Raw genomic sequence first — 20741 nt, forward strand, 5'->3', positions numbered from 1 at the left:
TTACAGATTCTACAAGACTAGTTTTTTCAAGTTGCTGATATGCTTGAGAATGTGGGCATCAAGGGAATCTGTCATAACAATCCACCCTCCCCACACTGCTCATGAAGGTCTTTGAAGCATTAGGCAATCGGTACCTTCCTTTAAGTAATCCGTTGCTCCATTACTGAAAAAAAAAACAATGTTTTATCCCATATGCAAATTAGATTGAAGTGCTCCAGAAGTGATGAGAGCACCTCTCTAGTCTCCGCCTCTCTGGCTCAATACTCCGCCTTATGTTTGACTGACAGCTCACTAGCTTGATGACACAATCTGCAAAAGAAGGTTTGCAATAGAGTTGGGGAGACAGAGGCTAGAAAAGTGCTCCGATTACCCTAGAGTACTTTAGCCTCATTTGAATATTAATATTTTTTTTATGTTTCAAAGACCTACATGCACTTTTGATCAGTTTTTTTGGGTGGTGTGGGGTTGCACTGACAAATTCCATTCAATCCTTGAAAAATATGGGACATGTCCTGAATTCTGAGGACATTGGGAACTAAATGGCTAGGTGTATTCTGATTTGGGGAACAAACATGCACACAATTTTGCTGCTATAAAAAGAAAAAAAATCAGGAATAAGAATTAGATGCCCTTGCATCTACTCAGAGAACAGACACTGCACTTCTGGGTTTCTTTCGGTGCACAAATAGGACCCCAATCCGTAAATAGTAAAAGAAAAAAAAACATGCGCCACATGTCTGAGCAATGGATACTGCAGACATCTCCCTAGCGCTGCAGCAGGCGGTACAATCACCTCCAGATTGACCAAAACGTCTTATTATTTCTGGAATTTCTTTGAACAATTAAAAATTCATTTGTTTTGCACAAAGAATACGAGTGCCAAGTTTTTCCTTTACTTGCATCTACTCAGGCATAACTTCTACTGGCCCATTTCTTGATGGATTTCTCCACAATCCATTTCTGGAAGGTTTTGAGAGCGTTTCTGAGCACATCTTGGGGGCATTTAAAACCTCCAATTCAAATATTAGGAGGGTGACTTTATAGAGGTTGCCTCAGTTCCACATGACCCACTACTATGTAGCATGACCCTATACTAGGCACCGTTCACACTGTCTAAACCGGCATATTAAGTTCTAAATGAGAAGTTGATAGCACAAAATATAAAACTTTGACAACATTAATTATAGTAAATCTTGTAAGAAAGGTCTCTAACCATATTTTACAGTTTATTACAGATTCTGTCTCTCAGCCAGTACCTACAATTTCTCCCACCTACGCTTTTCTTGCTTTTCTACCTGTGTTCCTGAAGAAAACTGAATGTTATGAGCAAGAGAACAATTGAGGTGTGAGTAATAATTGACATAATGATGGCTGGAGCATAATGTTCAGCTGTGTGTCTACAGCTGACATAGGGGAAGCAGTTGATTCACTACTGACATCTACTGACAATTATGCCGCCAATCTTACACTATGGAATTAGAACTAAAGCTAAACTTACTAGAACTAATCCCACTGAATCATGCTGATGCACCAACATATTATAATATTATTATGATACAATTACAGCTCAATAGAAGTGAAATTAATTATTAGAATCATGGTATACTAAATTTTCACACTTGGATTCAAAAGTATAAGGGTATGTTTACACCAAGATTTTTTACATTGGCTTTGAAGGGGATTCTGCTCCAAAATCCACAAAAAAGCCACTTCAAATACTCTCATATATGCTTCCTATTAATTACAATGGGTAAACACACCTACCGTGCACATAGTGCAGCATTTTTCATGTGGTTTATTTTTTTCTACATGTCAAATGAAACCTGCCGACTCTGGGGGAGCTTCTGCTTGAAACAAATACTCTAATGAATCTGACCACTTAATTGAAGCAAAAAAAAAACACATGCAAAAACCATGTCTTAAACATTCTAAAAACATGCCAAAATACCCGGCATGAACATACCCACAGTAGCAGGAAAAAAACGCTCCATGCACAAAAAAATTCACGGAAAAAACAAGATATACATTTGAAACCAGAAGTTTACATACACTATATAAAAAGACACACGTTTGTTTTTCTCAATATCTTACATGAAATCAGAATAAACCTTTCCCGTTTTAGGTCAATTAGGATTACCATAATTTTTAATATTTGCCAAATGCCAGAATAATGAGAGAGAGAATGTTTTAAGGCATTTTTATTACTTGCAGCAAAGTCAAAAGTTTACATACATTTCATTAGTATTTGGTACCATTGCCCTTAAACTGAATGACTTGGATCAAACGTTTGGGATATCCTTCCACAAGCTTCTCACAATAGTTGGTCAGAATTTGGGCCCATTCCTCCTGACAAAACTGGTGTAACTGATCCAGGTTTGTAGGTTGCCTTGCTCGCACCTGCCTTTTCAGCTTTGCCCATAAATTTTCAACAGGATTGAGATCAGGGCTTTGTGATGGCCACTCCAAAACATTGACTTTGTTATCCTTAAGCCACTTTGTTATCATTTTGGCAGTATCCTTCGGGTCATTGTCCATTTGGAAGACACATTTCTGCCCAAGCTTTAACTTCCTGGCTGATGTATTGCCACATAATCTTCTTTTCTCATGATGCCATCTATTTTGTGAAGTGCACCAGTCCCTCTTGCAGCAAAACAACCACACAACATGATGCTGCAACCCCCATGTTTCACAGTTGGGATGGTGTTTTTAGGCTTCCAAGCTTCTCCCTTTTTCCTCCAAACGTAATGATGGTCAATACACCCAAAAAGTTCAATTTTAGTTTCACCAGACCACAGGACATGTCTCCAAAAATTAAGGTCTTTGTTCCTCTGTGCATTTGCAAACATTAATCTAGCTTTCTTATGCTTCTTTTGGAGTAATTGCTTCTTCCTGGCAGAGTAACCTTTCAACCCATGTTGATACAGTAGTCGTTTCACTGTGGATATTGGCACAATCTTACCAGCTTCCGCCAACATCTTCACAAGGCCTTTTGCTTTTGCCCTTGGGTTGATATGCACATGTTGGACCAAAACACGTTCATCTCTGGGACACAGAACCCCTCTACTTCCTGAGCCGTATGACGGCTGGACATTCCCATCTTGTTTGTATTTGCGTATAATTGTTTGCACAGATGAATGTTCAGGTATCTTGAAATTGTACCCAAGGATGACCTGGTATCTTGGCTGATTTCTTTAGACTTTCCCATGATGCTACACAAAGAAGCAGTGTGTTTCAGGTGTGCATTAAAATACATCCACAGGTGTGTCTCTAACTCAGATGTTGCCAAAAAACCTATCAGAAGCTTCCAAACACATGACATCATCATATAGGCAGTCCAAAATTGTTTAAAGACATCATAATCTTAGTGTAGGTAAATTTTTGACTTTGCAGTAAGTAAAAATGACTTAAAATGTTCTCTCTCTCTCATTATTTTGGCATTTGGCAAATATTAAAAATGATGGTAATCCTAATTGACTTAAAACGGGAAAGGTTTATTCTGATATCATGTCAGATATTGAGAAAAACATGCATATGTGTCTTTTTATATAGTATATGTAAACTTCTGCTTTCAACTGTATATGCACTACCCTATTAAAGTTAATGTTTCAACCCAAGCAAATTTAAAGCGTTTTTTATATGGATTTTGGCTCAGGATCAGCATTAAAAATCATTTCAAAAACCTTGGTGCGAACATAGTAATTAAAAGCAGAAAAAGCTATTGTAAAGTTAAGGCTTTTTTTCCACCTCATTTAGGACTTACACAAGACACATAGAAAATTTGCCTATGATGTGAGCAGACCTTAAGATTTTCATAGTTACATAGGTTGAGAATAGATCAAGGTCCATCAAGTTCTAAGATTTTCACACTCCTGATAATATTTTTAAATGATGCTCTAGCTTAGGAGGCACTTGGGGGCTGATTCATTAAGGCTGGCATTACGCAAGCCAGTCTAAATGAATGGGCTTGCAGGAGTACAATGCGCTTAATTCATGAAGAGTCTAAGGGGGAATGTGCCTCCTTGTGGAAAGTGGCAAGCCAGCTTAAGGACACTTGTAGGCCATGTGATGTTTCTCTGGGGATTTAAATACAGTTAGGTCCATATATATTTGGACAGAGACAACATTTTTCTAATTTTGGTTCTAGACATTACCACAATGAATTTTAAACAAAACAATTCAGATGCAGTTGAAGTTCAGACTTTCAGCTTTCATTTGAGGGTATCCACATTAAAATTGGATGAAGGGTTTAGGAGTTTCAGCTCCTTAACATGGCAAATTCAAACCAAGCCTTAAGCCCCCGTCTCACATAGCAATATCGCTAGCGATATCGCTGCTGAGTCACGGTTTTGGTGACTCACCAGCGACCTCACCAGCGATGTCGCTGTGTGTGACACTTTGCAACGATCAGGCCCCTGCTGTGAGGTCGCTGATCGTTGCAAAGTGTCCTGGACCATTTTTTGGTCGTTGGCCTCCCGCTGGCCAGCACACATCGCTGTGTGTGACCAGCGGGACCAACGATCTGGCTGGTAACTATGGTAAACATCGGGTTACTAGGGGCACGCGCGCACTTAGTAACCCGCTGTTTACCATGGATACCACTCTGCTACGGTGCACGGAGGCTCCCGCGCACCGTAGCAGAGTGGTATCCATGGTAAACAGCGGGTTACTAGGGGCACACGCGCACTTAGTAACCCGATGTTTACCATAGTTACCAGCCTGCTCCTGCTTGCAGCAGGCTGGTAACGGGAGCAGGACATCGTGGAACGATTCTTTCCACGATATCGCTGCTCCCCTGATCGCTGGTGAGCCTGCCTGTTTGACAGCCCACCAGCGATGTATTAGCGATGCAGCAACGATCCCTGACAGGTCGTATCGTTGTCGGGATCGCTGCTGCATCGCTTAGTGTGACGGGGCCCTTACACTTTGTGTGTGTAAGTAAATGTTTTTTTCTGTACAGTCTTCCGTAAAGGTCTTGTCCATGAAGTGTATGGCTTATTGTGATCGTATGGACAGATACTCCAGTCTCTGCTTGGGAACTCTGCAGCTCCTTCAGGGTTACCTTGGGTCTCTGTGCTGCTTCTCTTATTAATGCCCTCCTTGCCCAGGCTGAGAGTTTTGATGGGTGGCCCTCTCTTGGCAGGTTTGTTGTGCTACCATGTTCTTTCCATTTGATGATAATGGATTTGATGGCTCTTCAGGTGATCATCAGAGACTGGGATATTTTTTTTAACCTAACCCTGACATGTACTTCTTAACATCCTTCTTCCTGACTTTTTTAGAGACCATGGTGTTTGGTTAGTGGTGCCTCTTGCTTAATTGTGTTGCAGCCTCTGTGGCCTTTCAGAAAAGGTGTGTGTATACTGACAGACCATGTGACACTTAGATTGCACACAGGTGGACTTTCTTTCACTAAGGATGTGACTTATGAAAGTATTTGCTGGCACCACAAATTTTTAGGGGCTTCATAGCAAAAGGGGTGAATACATACGCACATTACAATTTTTATTTATTTTAACCCCTAAAGTAAATTTTTGCCTATATTTTGCTCACTTCACCAAGTTAGACTATTTAGTGCTGATGCATCACACACAAATTGGATTAAAAAAATATTTAAATACAGGTTGTAATGTAACAAAATAGGTAAAAAGCCAAGGGGGTTGAATATTTTCGCAAGCCACTGTATGTCCCCAATCAACTCTGAAAAGAAATAAAAATGGCCTTTATTATACTCCTCTACAGCATGGTCCAATCTGCATCTCTATGTGACTTCAGACTTGTGAATCCTCACATCATGCACATTGCGTGCTGTGAGGACTCTGTTGCTGGAACCGGGAGCAGCGGGCACATAACTGCAAGTATGTGATTTGCATACATGCAGTCATGGACAAGGCCTGTCAGAATGTGGCTGGAAGTATGCAACTAGCATACTTGCGGTCACGTGACCACCAACTCCCGATGTCAGCACCGGAGAATCCTCACAGTGTGTGCGATGTGAGGATTCACAAGTCTGCAGTCACATTGAGTGACTACAGACTTGAAGCCTAAGGCCGGACAATCCCTTTAACAACCAGGTGATGGCAAATGGAGTGTCTATAGCTTTGTGTAATGTTTTCCTATTCTTAACAATATTTGCTATATACTCACCTTTATCACGACGTGTTAGCATCACTAATATTTTCTTTATGTTCCACTGGACTTTAGAACACACTTTTTCATCACCATATATGTCTTTTAGCATTACAATTTATATTTCACACCATTTTCATACATTTTTATACTTCTAGTTGTATATGCTATCTTTATTGCAATATTTTATCTATTATTGTCATACACTGTGGTTATTATGCTATGAATTATTTTTAATTTCTTTTTTAACCTATTACATTCATATGGTTTATTGATTTTTTTATATTCTATGAATTTTAGTTTGTATTTTTATCTATTTTCATATTTCTACATATTATATTTCTTCGTATTTATCATATTTCCCACCCTATTTGTTTTTTTCTGATGCAATTTTCATTCATCTACCTATATACGGCTCACTTTTTTTTTATCACTTTTTGTTTCTTTTGTGTGTATCTCAATTAAAAAATTTTTGGTTTATTGTACTTGGATTACCACTGTGCACCTTAGACACATCAATTCTCACTTCTATATTCATTTTTTCATTATTATCCAATTTTGATCGTTTTGTGCATTAATGATGATCATTGTTTTGTGCATTAATTTATGAATATGGTTATTTCCAGCACTTTGGTTTTCTATTGACTTACTTGCATTTTTATGCAGCTTATTAACATTTCACCCTCTGTTAAGCATTGGGTGGTTGCTGGACCTGAAATTTGGGTCAGAATCATCTGTGGTTTACCATTCTGGTCCAGCCAGGAAAGATTCTGCTTAGCATCACCATCAGTCTCAACGCCTAGCCAGTGCACAAGAAGTACAGGCTGTCTCTTGGGTCCTTGTTCCTAGTAGTGTTAAGCATAGGTTGCGGAGGGGAACAAGGGCTGCTACAGCCTAAGTTCAGGATGCACTGCACTGAGCATGCCCGTGACATGGCGGACCGTGATTGGTGGTTTGGTGTCAACTTATCCAGTGACCTGGCACCGCCTGATTGGCCGCTGGTGACGTCATCAGTAGCGCAACCAATAATGCGACGGTGGGCAGGGCTTAGTGTTTAAATAGCCCGCCCACAAACATGGCGGTGCGCTCTGATTATTGAGCTATGGTTGTGTTCATGTGTGGACGCATGTATGTTTAAGCTCCATGTGCTCTCTTGCTGCTTTAGCTTCGGACAGGCAGGTTTAGCTGGGGATAGGCACTCTTAGCTGGAGGGAGGCAGGTAGTTCCATTTGACAGTCTGGCTCCGACTAGGGGGTCGCTATACACCCCGAGCAGACTGCGGACTCCGTATTCCTGGCACCGCCTGTTAGCCACGTGGAGAGTTACTCCGCAGTCCAGTAGCACGTATACGCCGGCGTGAGTCACACACATGTCCTAGCGCCTACTGCGTAGCCTCTGTGTAGTTAACAGGGCTACGGCTATATTATTTGTCGCACATCTCTCGTGCAGTTAACGGAGATAGTGCGAATCCCTTTTCCCGTCCCGGTGTGCAGTAACACTGGAGGGATTTATATATTAATTGGTTGTTTTACCTTCTTACTCGGAAGGTGTTCGGCCGCAGTCTTCCAGGCTGCATCGCGGACCCCGGGTTCGGTTGCTTTCCATTATTAATAAAGTTGTTTGCAACCATCCCCTTAACACCCTCTGTGTTTGACCTTGCTCACCCTTTCTTTATCATGTAATCTGCCTTTGTCCATAATTGTTCCCACAAACCAGTATAGGATTAAAATTATTCTCATTATTTGGCCCACTGTAAGGCAGCGCTAGTCATCACGCTGGGGGACACTCGCTTCACCGGGTCAATTAAAGCACACATGCAACGTTTTCCAGTAACATGAAATCCAGCAGTTTATTACACTTCATAACTGCTTATCACACAGTCCATCTCAGTGGCTCACAGGCATGTTTACACACAATTAACATCCAAGAGCCTTTCAAGTGGCAGACTGGCCCACTTGGCTCCAGTTACAGGCCTTCAGCAAAGTAACTATATCAATGTCCATATAACTCAGCGTTTTTACCTTTGCCGGGTCGTAGCTGCTTCAGTCAGCTTTACGGCTTCCCAGATGGGGGTCTCCAGCCCTCGTACCTTCCAAGGCTACTGGGATCTCTTACACACACAGGGATCCAGCCACTGCCTTTCAGGACTCTTGTCTTCCAAGCCTCTTGCCCTCCAAGGCTACTGGGATCCCCCACACACACAGGGATCCAGCCTCTGCCTTTCAGGCTTCGCCCGGCTTTACCAGGCCTCACTCTCTAACGATGTCCTACACACGGGGAACAGGCCTCACGCCTTCCACACCCTGTTTCAAAAGCACCAGGATTTATATATCCTTCAGTGCACACAGGACCTGCAAAGATGTCACAGTCATGTGATCAGTCCTTCAGTGCACACAGGATCTGTACTGATGTCACAGTCAAGTGATCAGTCCTTCTGAGGGAGAGGTACATGGTGAGCCAGAACACACCCTGGACCATTACAGTAATGCCGCAAGCCGCTGCATTACATACCTCCCCCTCTGTTCAAACTTGTGGGATTGAACACATAATATACACAATCACATGATAACCCACAGTTCACACAGACACCATGTACTTGACAATTGCGCGGCTCAGCCCTGGAACCTTAGTCATCGACATTAGCCCATTCCTTAGGGACCTACCATCTGTCATTGACACTGACTTAGTCAAGTCACATTTCCGGGTCGTAACCTTGTCAGACCTCCCCCGCTCGCAGCGGTCAGTCGTAATCTTGTCAGACCTCCCCCGCTCCCAGCAGTCGGTCGTAACCTTGTCAGACCTCCCCCGCTCCCAGCGGTCAATACAGCAGTGTGACTCACATGCGCTGGTATCTAAGGTCCGGTTCGACTCCGTACTGTCCCGTACTCTATTGGGTCGTTTGTATGGGCCACTCAGACTTGAGTTACTGGAGGTCTCACTACCTCTAAACCCACGCCCACTATCCTCAGGACATCTTGGAAAGTCTCTAACTTCTACTGTAGCCGTTCTATTATTTGAAGGGCCCTTTCTCTGTCTAGTCTCACAATTTCTAGATGGCTGCCATCTTCTGCTGCTCAGGCGATTCTGTCTTTCCACTCGCAGTCTAGTGAGATTCAACTGTTCTACCTCTCGCAGGTAGGTCACTCAGTACTCCATCAGCATGCGTATATATGTAAGACTTTCTTCCATTCCTACAGCGGAGAATGACACCATGCCGTCTTCATCTGGTATCCAGTTCTGTCGATCACGTGGACTGCTTACTTTCATCACACCAGACTTCTTTACCATCATCTGCATGGCTCAGCCATTTCTCCCAATGAGCTTTCTTACCAGAGCATGAGGCACCCGGAGGACCTCTTCACGCAGACTTTGAGCTTTTCTCATAAGCTCCAGTTGTCTAATGACTTGTTCCGTCTTCAACCGGACAAACCGCTTTGTGTGAATACATCGCCAGTACATGTCACTTAGGATAGCCACCCTCTTCACTGTGACTTCGGTTGTGGACAGGACCAACAGCTGTTTAGCTCCTGAGGTCGAATACACCTTACAGGCTCCCACGGCCTTTTTAAACTCTTCATGCACGGACTCACTGGTGCATTATTCTCTCAAATCCTCAGGTACATCTATGAGGCACTTGTACCGAGACGTTTATGTCTTACCAGTGGTTTCCAGACGATCAACCGGCTCAGGTTTCAGGGACAACTGACTTTCAGCTTCTTCACCCTGTATGCTTCCCCTGAGCTGACTCAGCTACAAATTCAAGAATTTTCATCTTGACCACTTCCATTTCATACTTATCTTCTGTTAACACTCTCTTAGCTCTCCTCAGGTCCACCTTCTCATGGTATAAAGGAGAAAGTGCAACTTGTTTGCCCTTTTCCTTCTCCAAGGAGGCCTCATTCACTGAGTGATATTTTGCCAGGCGACCTTTGAGCTCGAAAACTTCTTCCTCTAGCTCAGCTACTTGCCTCTCAGCAGCCCATCTCTGAAGCTCTTCCTGCTTCAATGGCTCCTTTAACAGTAGAGTTCTCTCAAACCTCTCTGTCTCCAATGCGCCCACTGGGCTCTCAACAGCCAGTCTCTCAAGCTTCTCTTGCTTCAAATGGGCTTGTAGCGACTCCTTGAGCTCCTTGTTCTCGGCTCTTACATCCACCGAATCGTCCGAGCTCGCATTATTCGAGGAGTCATCTGTTTCATACCTCCCATCTCCAGTGGCCAACTCCTGGCCCTGGTCTGTGGCTTCTCCGATTGACTCCTCCATCTTTTTCCGCTCAGCTTCCATCTTGCTGATTCTTTCCTTAAGGCACGTCTCTGCCCTCTGGAGATTATCACAGAACGTCTGCAGCTCCTTCACCTGAGCTTCCAGACCTAGGGTTTTTCTGCGGAGATCATCATTTTCATCACGGGTGTCCTGCAGAGTGGTCTCAACCACTTGGCGCATGTACTCTGCATCCGCCTTATCATCCTCTACTTTTTCCTTAACCTTGAGGAGATCCTCATAGTCTCTCTTAATTTGTTGCAGTTCCCCACTGAGTTCACCATACTCCTTCTTGGATTCACACAGCTCTTTCTTCACTTGGTACAGCTCTAACTGTACCCGGGTGAAACGATCTTTCACCTCGCACAACTCATCTTCACACTCCGCTTTGTCAATCTCCAATTGAAAAACCTCCTCCTTGGTTTAGCGGCGGTCCTCCTTAATTTCCTGGAACATTTCCTTCCATTGGCTAACTTCCTCACTGCTTCCCTCCAGTTCTCGCTGTAAGTTCCTCACAACCTGGTATATTTTCTGCCGTTCAGACTCCAGGCTCCGCTGGTCTGAGGACACATTCTCCAGGTTTTCCCATAGTTGCTGCACGTCCTGATAGGCTCCAGCTCTTGGTCATGACTGGCCACCTCCTCTTTCAGGGCTGTCAGATCCTGATCCTTCTGTCTCAGTACTGTACTGGAGGTTGCTACTGGCAACGTCACCTCCTCTTCTGCTTCTAAAGGAGGATCCACACTTGGAACAAAGGCACACAGCATTTCATTTTCTTCATTTTCACTTTCAACAAAGACTACAGGAGCAACCTTTTTGTGGCCCTTGTGCCGTCGACGACGAGAGGGGGACTGTCTCCCCTCGTCTAGCCCCTCCTGACTGAACTCTCTTTCTACTTTCATAGCGTCACCATCAGTTGTGGGGTCTGTGTCACTCCCCATGGTGTCGTGGACCAACAAGTCACCTCCCACCTTGACGTCAACCCCTACTACCGGAGCTACCCCGTTATCAACGGTCAAATTGTCATTTTTAGGACGTACCAACCCACAACCAGTAACAAATTTTGGTTTTCTATACTCCATGTTCTTTTGAAAATCTGCCCCCTTTTGAGACTCCGCCCCTTTTGGACACCCACACCTGTAGGGGTATTTTTACTAAAAAACTCAGCAATAGTCTTAGGACCCAGTTCACAACATCTCTTACCACCTCCCCGGGCACTCTGGGACAATACTGGCGCCCCCGGAGAGTTCACAGAATGGTCCACTGCCGCCATTCTATACGGTGCCAACAGCTCCTGCCGTTCCTGCACCATGTCCAGTAGACGTTTCTCAAATACCTGATGTGGTTTTAACTGGCACTTTAATTGCTCAATAGCTTCAGTTTCATTTGCTGCTCCGTTCACAGCCATCGCGGTACACTATTCACACTAGACAGTTCACACCGCTCTCCCCGGAAAATTTTCGTGGCCTCGCCGAGCCACAGCAAACCAGGTTTGAGTGCGAGGACAATTTTCGTAACCCCGCCGAGTTACAGCCAGATGCTTTAATCTTCGTGACCCCGCCGAGCCACAGCAAACCAGGTTTGAGTGCGAGGATAATTTTCGTAACCCCGCCGAGTTACAGCAAGATGCTTTAATCTTCGTGACCCCGCCGAGCCACAGCAAGATGCTTGTATCCACACTCGTTGTCCTGTGCCGTTACCCCTAGCAAACAGGCTGCAGTTGCCCCTAGCAAACGGGCTGCAGTTGCCCCTAGCAACCGGGATGCAGTTGCCCGCATTCTCCAACCACATGTAAGGCAGCGCTAGTTATCACGCTGGGGGACACTTGCTTCACCGGGTCAATTAAAGCACACATGCAACGTTTTCCAGTAACATGAAATCCAGCAGTTTATTACACTTCATAACTGCTTATCACACAGTCCATCTCAGTGGCTCACCAGCATGTTTACACACATAACATCCAAGAGCCTTTCAAGTGGCAGACAGGCCCACTTGGCTCCAGTTACAGGCCTTCAGCAAAGTAACTATATCAATGTCCATATAATGCAGCGTTTTTACCTTTGCTGGGTCGTAGCTGCTTCAGTCAGCTTTGTTCTGCCACAGCTGTGGCTTTACGGCTTCCCAGATGGGGGTCTCCAGCCCTCGTACCTTCCAAGGCTACTGGGATCTGTTACACACACAGGGATCCAGCCTCTGCCTTTCAGGACTCTTGTCTTCCAAGCCTCTTGCCCTCCAAGGCTATTGGGATCCCCCACACACACAGGGATCCAGCCTCTGCCTTTCAGGCTTCACCCGGCTTTACCAGGCCTCACATGGCCTCACTCTCTAACAGTGTCCCACACACGGGGAACAGGCCTCACGCCTTCCACACCCTGTTTCATAAGCACCAGGATTTATATATCCTTGAATGCACACAGGACCTGCAATGATGTCACAGTCATGTGATCAGTCCTTCAGTGCATACAGGACCTGTACTGATGTCACAGTCATGTGATCAGTCCTTCTGAGGGAGAGGTACATGGTCAGCCAGAACACACCCTGGACCATTACAGTAATTCCACAAGCCGCTGCATTACACCACCTTCTGTCTGCTCCCGTAGTGGTGGTAGTGCACATGCGCCTCCAGCAGATCTCTATTTCTTCCTGCCCGTGGCACTCATTGGATGCAATGTGTTTAATTTGCGTTCCACCTGCTGCGAGCAGGTGAGTAACTTCCGGGAACCATGCGCCTCCTCCCACTGTGCACATCACAGGACCATAACGTTTCCCTTCCAGATTGGCCACTTTTTCTTTTAATGTGGAACTCATCCTCCATCCTGACAAGCTCCCGGAAGAAGCTGGGCGATACACTCATCGGGGTGGAGGGACACAGCCAAACATTGTGCCCAATATGTACTTTATGTGTTAAGGTAAATATTGCCTAACTATTATTCTCCTTGTCTGAGGCACCATACCATATACATATTCACTTTTCACACGCTACGTGTTGGATATGTGCTAGGGTGGATTTGGGTGGTTATTTATTTGGGACATATCCCATGTGTTTGTCAATTTATACTGGCCATTTCTGTGTCCCTTATAAGAGGCATCTTTTTATATACCTGTTTTATGCTCATTACATATGTATAAAACCCCTTCTCATGATAGCACCATTGAATCAATGGTCCTATATATACATAAATAATAATCTACAATAAAAATGTATTCATTATTGGTCCTTTGGTATACTTCATTTAGGTCATGGGGGTTCCCATTCCCAAGCAGTTAGGGTTGTTGCATATTGAATTACAATACTATTACTATATTTTATATTAAGGACTCGTGTTTTTATAGTTGTTTTAGCTTTGTGCAATGGAGAGTAAGGCCTAATCGATTATCTGATTGTGATCAATTACAGCTGTTTTTGTGCATCACACTTTCCTTTCTCATACAATCAAACAAACCACTTTCTTTGTGAAGAATAAAACCCACATCAGACAAGATATGTTGATGACAGATTTCCTGCCCTAATCACTAAACTGCAACATTTTCAGACATGTTTTAACTTATCCACAGCAAGTGAATAATACTTACAGTGGAGTAAAGAGATGATGTGCTGGAAACCAGTGATAATGATGATCCATGTACTGAGGAAAAAAACAAGAAATGATAAGTTATATTTTCGTGACCTACACAATGTAAACATTCAAAGGCCTTTAAAGGCTGAAACGCTACACAAGCCAAGCCCCAGGCACAGCGGCAGAATATCAGTTATGTGGAAGGGATATGGCTGTTTTAGGAGTACAACATACATGAAATACAAAGAGAATCAGTATTTGAAGGGGTTGTCCAAGATTAGAGAAACTGGTCTTCTTTGACTCCAGAAAATGCATCACTTCAGTAAAAGGGTTGTGCCAGGTACTGCTGCTTAGTCCTATTAGTAGTAGGAGTGGGAAGCAGTACCTGACACAACCCATGGACAAGAATAGTGCTGTTTCAGGTAAAAAGACAGACTTTTTTTTTTTTTTTAATTCTGGAGAACCTTTTTTTAACATTATTGAAGCCACTCGATTACCTTCTTCCATGCTGTCCCGGAAGGAACCTGAGTGACTGATTGCTCTTGGCCTGTCCTCTAATGAGGTGGCACTTCCACCCAACTGTGAGTCTTCATATAATTCGAAGGAAGCATCTTGTGCTGGAATGCTATTTGATCGCATCATGTTTGGTCCCGGAATTGAAAACTGAGATAGATTGGTGGGGCTTACTACAAAAAAAAAGAATTTCAGAGAACATAAAGGATCTATAACATGCATTGATGACATCTTAATAATCAGAAGAAGTGCTGGAGATGCCGACAGGTAGGAGGTTTGCAAGGCACATATCTGGCAGTGACTGCTGATGTACCTACATTTATCTTAGGATTTGAGGCCTGGCTCACAGAAGTGCTGCTGCAGAACTACATAATTGACAAACTAAATGCTTTCTGATTGTCAAATAAAATGTAAAAAAACAGTGTCTCAATGACTGTATTATAGCCCAGAGCTACTTTCAGATTTCTGGTTACTACTTAAAGCGCACCTGTCATCGGGATTGTGCTCAGTGAACTACATACACTGTCAGGTTGGCGCCGTTACACTGATTAACATGATACCTGGGTTGATGAAATCCATCCTGTGGTTTAATCTTTATTTGCAGTTTAGATATAATTAGATTCTCGTGCTTCGGGGCGGCCTGTGGGCAGAGCTTTATTTGGTGTTCTGGCATTATCTTCATCATTGTGGCTTAAATGACAGGTCGCTGATCCTTCAGGGACCGGCCTCCTATTTTAAATACTGAACTTGAGCAGTTCATATTGTGGTCTTTAAAAAAAAATGTTTTAATTCCAGCAAAATGGCGCCAGCACCAGTGTTTGTGCATGTGCAGTAGCATTGATCGCTTGCCACATGCACATTAGCATCTATCTGCAAGTAATGCTCTTATTCTGCGCAACCCACAACCACTGGTGGGCAGCGCATGCGCAGTAGCAGCTATCGCTTGCCAATAGATGCTACTGTGAATGAGCTGATGCCATTTTGTTGGAGCAAAAAAAAATTTTTAGCTGCCGCAAAGTGTCCGTGGCCATTTAGTAGCATCTATTGGTAAGTGATAGATGCTAATGTGCATGCGCGGGTGCCGGGGCCATTTTGCTGGAGTTAAACATTTTTTTTAAAAGACCACAATATGAACTGCGCAAGCGCAGTATTTAAAATAGGAGGCAGGTCACTGAAGGATCAGCGACCTGCCATTTAAACCCAGAATGATGACAAAGAGAACAGAGCACCAGATAGAGCCCACCCCACAGGCCGCCCCGGAGCACGAGCATATCATTGTCTCCAAACTGCAATCAAAGATTGAACAATAACTACAAGACGGATTTCATCAACCAAGGTATCATTTTAATCAGTGTAACGGTGCCCACCTGACACTACCTGTACTTTACTTAGCAAAATCCTGATGACAGGTTTGCTTTAAAGGGAATCTGTCACCAGTTTTTTGTCACCAATTCTAAGAGTAGCATAATGTAGAGACAGAGACCCTAATTCCAGCAATAAAACCGTTTTATCAGCAGAAGATTATCTCTAGAGGACTAGTAAACCTGCTGCCATCTATTGCTCCATATTCTTTAGCTGTGTAGAATTTCACTACACTACTGAATGGCAGCTTTCTGCCTATGCAATGTAAACAGAAAGCTGTTAATCAGTGGTGTGGGTGCAGTAATACAGAGCTCAGCATTCAGAGAACTGGCAGATCTTATCAAAACGGCAGCAAGCAGCCCAGTAAATGACACAGTTGGAATCAGCACCCCTGCGCCTACATGATGATTCTCTCAGATGGGGTAGCAAAAAGCTGGTGACAGATTTCCTTTAAACCAGGTGGACATCTGTGGGTGTAGGGGTTGCACCAGGGTCCAGGAGCCTAGGTGGGTAAAGGAAGGGGGGAACCGTCCCTTTGGCCCTTATAAGAAGGTCAATACTATAAACGACCCATGTGAGGTGGGTGAGACCCTGTATATCGATTTTGCTTTGGGGCCCACAAACTTCAGGCTACACAATTGTTGACGACATTACAAATCTTAGTAGAGCCCTGTAATATATTTTATTGTGTTGCACTGCATTCTGAAATGGTTAGTCTTTTCTTCAGGAGATTGTTGTGCAGGACCCGGTGTACTGACCACAGTCTCCAAAATGCAATTTACTGGAGCAAGCTCTATGCACTCAGGAGGGATTACATGGAGAACTTGGCATAGCAGCAGACAAAATTGTGATTACAGCAGGTTATGAAAATGATATTTAAGACATGCTGCAAATAAAGCAAAGCATTTGCAGAGTTACTCAACTTTTATGAAGATCACGTCTAGTCCTTATTTGAACCTAAAAGAAATTCTGTGGTGGAACCTGAAACAAGCTGTTTATGCACAAACTTTCCAATATTCCTAAAATAAAGATCAGCTATAAAAAAAAGCAGTGGGCAAACATTTTTCATGTATATTAAAGACTGATATCACAACTCATGTAGTTGCAATTACTGTGGTCTTAGATAGAGCAGCTAGCTATGAAGTATGGTGCGGGGGCTACCTTTTCAAATTGACGGTATAAAAGTTCGGTAACTTGACTTCTTTTATATATGCAGAAGTAAATCATACATCATTATGAAACACCATTTAGTGTACCATATATTTGTAGGAAAATACCATATTGAGAAAACTGAAATTCCCTAATACGCAGAATGCAGGTTGTCTTGAATGGGGAAGGGAAGGTTGTGCTTAAAGTTTCTTTAGTTTCTAAGTGGAAACCTCAGGAAAATTGAGAACCCTATTACTGTACAGTAATATAATAAAAAAAAAATGAGCTGTGCAGATGCTATTATGGCATGGTTTGACATTTCGGTAATACTACTCAATTATAAGGACCAATCAATTTGGAGTTTATCCTAATCTAGTAGCTCCCCATCTGCCAAAAATATCACATCAGGGGGTACCATAATCCTTTCCTTTTTTACTTTCCCATTTTATACTGATACATAAGGTCCAGAATTCTTAAAGCGAACCTATCAGAGACTATTACACCCTCAGCCTCGTGCTGTATTTACTGCTTAGCATTGTTCTCTTTGGTTGATTGACACAGCAGGAAGTACAGGACGAAACTGAGAAGCTGTAAGTGAATCGTCATGTGACAGCTAATGCATTTACAGACACATATATACAGAACTTGAAAACTTGATTTCTCATTGCTGGAGCATTGCTTTGGGGTCATAAAGGGATCAACTTGCTTATCATTTAAAGGGCTACCCAGTAATATTAATGGTTTTGGAGGGTATAAGTATCTGACTGGCTCCCTTGAAGTGTTTTGGTCTATTATCAAGTTCTACAATTCAGCTGATTCCTTATCTATTTTAATTTCTTACCCAAATTGGAATAGTGATATTTCCCACTAGCAGAGGAGGACATGCCTGATGGGGAGACAAGCGGCGATTGGCTGCCAGTGTCTTGGAGCCCCCCAGTGGAATGAGAACGCAACCACTCTTTACCTTCCTCCTGACTGGTCTGTCGTGATGATGGAGTGTACCTAAGGATTAGAGAAAAAATAACACTTGAGTGGAAATATGTATTAGAGTTTGGTTGGTTTTATGAGTAATTTAGAAACTTTAGTCTTAATAATATAAAGATTATCATGAAGACATTAAGTTTGCTGAAAATTTAAGATTATAATGTGTCAGATACAGGTCACTCCGTTTAGGCCGGTGCTTGGGAGGAGTACCACCAAGTGTAAATCAAGAAGAAGTAGGCCGGCACTCCTTGTAATCTTAAAGTAGGAATTTCTTTAATGGTGCAATCCAAAACAAATATCGTGACGTTTCGGTCCACATTAGACCTTCATCAGACTGATTGCCATATTAGGTAACTGAAGAGTATAAGCATGTAGTAACCATGCTTGTGGGAGCAATGTGCAATGGTGGTGAAAAAAGACTTGCAATATTTGTTTTGGATTGCACTATTTAAGAGGTTCCAATACTAAGATTTCAAGGAGTGTAGTACCCTTTTTTAATTAAGTTTACTAATTGCTGAATAATAAAAGCTACAATGACATCATATGAAAAGGGTTTGTACTATTGTGCTTTAAGACAAAGTCATAATATTCAGCTTATCAGCACATCAGTTAAATTAGGCGCTGGAAACAACATGTGAGGAATAGGGACATATAACATAATGATATAATATGATAATAGTTAGTGACCCGGAGAAAAGACCTAACCTTAACCATCTACGAAATGGGAAGTAGTCAACTATGGCTACTGTGAAAGAGTATTTTGAAACGCACCAGACTTTAACAGGAAGATATAAGGATAAATAGACTTAAACACATACACAACAGTTTTGCCCAAATTCACCTACATATACATTTACTTTCATGCTATATAAAAATCTATATATTTTTGTTACATCATAAAAACACTTGTCACGATTTTTCTTCTATAAAATTAATTAGAAGCCTAATCTGTAATATATTATGTTTGGTACTACAATGCAGGACGTAATAGCTGGAAAGTTTAAAGCTGGCTATATAGATGTGTTAAGGGGAGTAAACTAATTAACTAAATGTATGGTTCGAAAATTAAAGGTACACTCTCTTCCCACAGGTTATACCATAAATATCTGATAGCTGCAGGTCTCATACCTATCTCCAGAGGAGTACATCATCTTGAGCCACTGCAAATCAAAAGATGGCCATATACAGTAATGAGAAAAACTAAGTACATCCTCTCTGAATTCTATGGTTTTACAAAAAAATCCATAATAAACATCTGGTCCTTATAAGGTCTTAAAATTTGGAAAATACAACCTCAGATGAGCAACATGACAAATTATAGCGTCCCATTATTTATTTTGTAAAAACTGGACCAAAATGCTAAAGCAGTGTGTGAAAAATGAAGTACATCCCATGAATCAATAGCTTGTAGAACCATTTTTTAGCAGAAATAACTTGAAGTAATCATTTTTATGACTACCAGTCTTTTCTTTATAACGTTGAATCAGTTTATTGAGGTTTGTGGGTATTTCTTTCTGCACATATCTCTTAAAGTCCCACCACAGCATTTCAATTGGGTTGAGGTCTAGTCTTTGACTGGGCCATTGCAACGCTTAGATTCTTTTCTTTTTCTGCCATTCTGTTATAGATTTTATGGTATGCTTAGGATTATTGTCCAAGCTTTAGTTTTTGGATAGATGTCCTCACTTTTGAACCTAAAATACTTCAGTATACAAAGGTGTTCATGATTGACTCAGTGACTGCAAAGTGACCAGATCCTGTGGCTGTCAAACAAGCCCAAATCATCACCTCTCCACCACTGTGGTTGCCAGTTGATGAAGTGTTTATCCTAAACATGGTCCAAGGCATTATGGCTAAGTATCACTACCTTTGTCTCATCTGTCCAAAAGACAATGTGTCGGGTGTCTTACGGTTTGTTGAGTTGCAACTTTCAAATTTTAGCTGAGCTACCATGTTCTCTTTAATAAGGAAATGCTTTCTCCTGGCAACCCTTCAAAAAAAGTTGTTCAGTCTCTTTATAAATGTGCTGTTATAAACTTGAACATTTACATGATGAGGCCTTTAGAATCTGAGCTGCAGCTCTTGGGTTTTTTGCAATTTCTCTGAGCATTGCACAGTCTAACTTTGGGGTGAATTTTCTGGGATGTCCGCTCTTGGGAATATTGTCAACTGGCTTGAATTGTGTACTTAACTTTTCAGACAGTGTTTCTGCATTTTGACTTAGTTTTTGTTAAATAAATAAGGATGTGGTGAAATTTGTCTTGTGCTTTTGCTAATCTGACTTTGTATGTACCTAATTTTAAAACCAGGACCAGATTGTTTCCATTATGTCCATGATGCATAAACTGATTGAATTCAACGAAGGAGTTCTGAAAATTACAGAGCACATGCTTGAGCAGCTGTTTACAAAAATCCCATAGTAGTAAATAGGAAAAGCTATGCGTGTACAATCACCCTCCACTCATATTGATGTGAGTCAAGCTCTCGTTCTTGAAAAAGGTGCAAGTCCCAGATGTGGAAACTACATCTATCAGACATTTTGGTGTATCCTGTAGAAATAGCATAAAGTTTTAAGGTGAACATACCTCCTTAAGGCCTGTTGAAGTTGAAAAAAGAGGCACCTCAAAGGTGACCTCATTAGTAAGTAAAAGTCTATTACAAAATAGTGTAAATATGTCATAGACTATCATTTTATCTGTATACTGTGCAAGATAAGGAGTACATGAATAAGTTTACTAATAGAGGTGGAGGAAATCGATTCACAAGACCCAGTCCTTTGATCCCAACAGTGG

At 42.3% G+C, this 20741-nt stretch overlaps 1 protein-coding gene across 13 annotated transcripts in view; it reads right to left on the minus strand.

Moving 5' to 3' along the window:
• Nucleotides 1-20741, minus strand: part of NAV3 (neuron navigator 3) — an 837776-nt gene that overhangs the window by 81316 nt on the left and 735719 nt on the right. For all 13 annotated transcript variants that reach the window (XM_073651894.1, XM_073651888.1, XM_073651886.1 and 10 more), the window contains 3 exons: nt 17807-17967; nt 14439-14627; nt 13958-14010 (listed from right to left, as the gene is read on the minus strand). In XM_073651894.1, the coding sequence (XP_073507995.1) occupies nt 13958-14010; nt 14439-14627; nt 17807-17967 (403 nt within the window). The remainder of the gene's footprint in view (nt 1-13957; nt 14011-14438; nt 14628-17806; nt 17968-20741) is intronic.

The sequence above is a fragment of the Phyllobates terribilis genome, unplaced genomic scaffold (assembly GCF_046119375.1).
Source record: "Phyllobates terribilis strain yellow unplaced genomic scaffold, ASM4611937v1 Scaffold_11__3_contigs__length_659146591, whole genome shotgun sequence".
NCBI lineage: Eukaryota > Metazoa > Chordata > Amphibia > Anura > Dendrobatidae > Phyllobates > Phyllobates terribilis.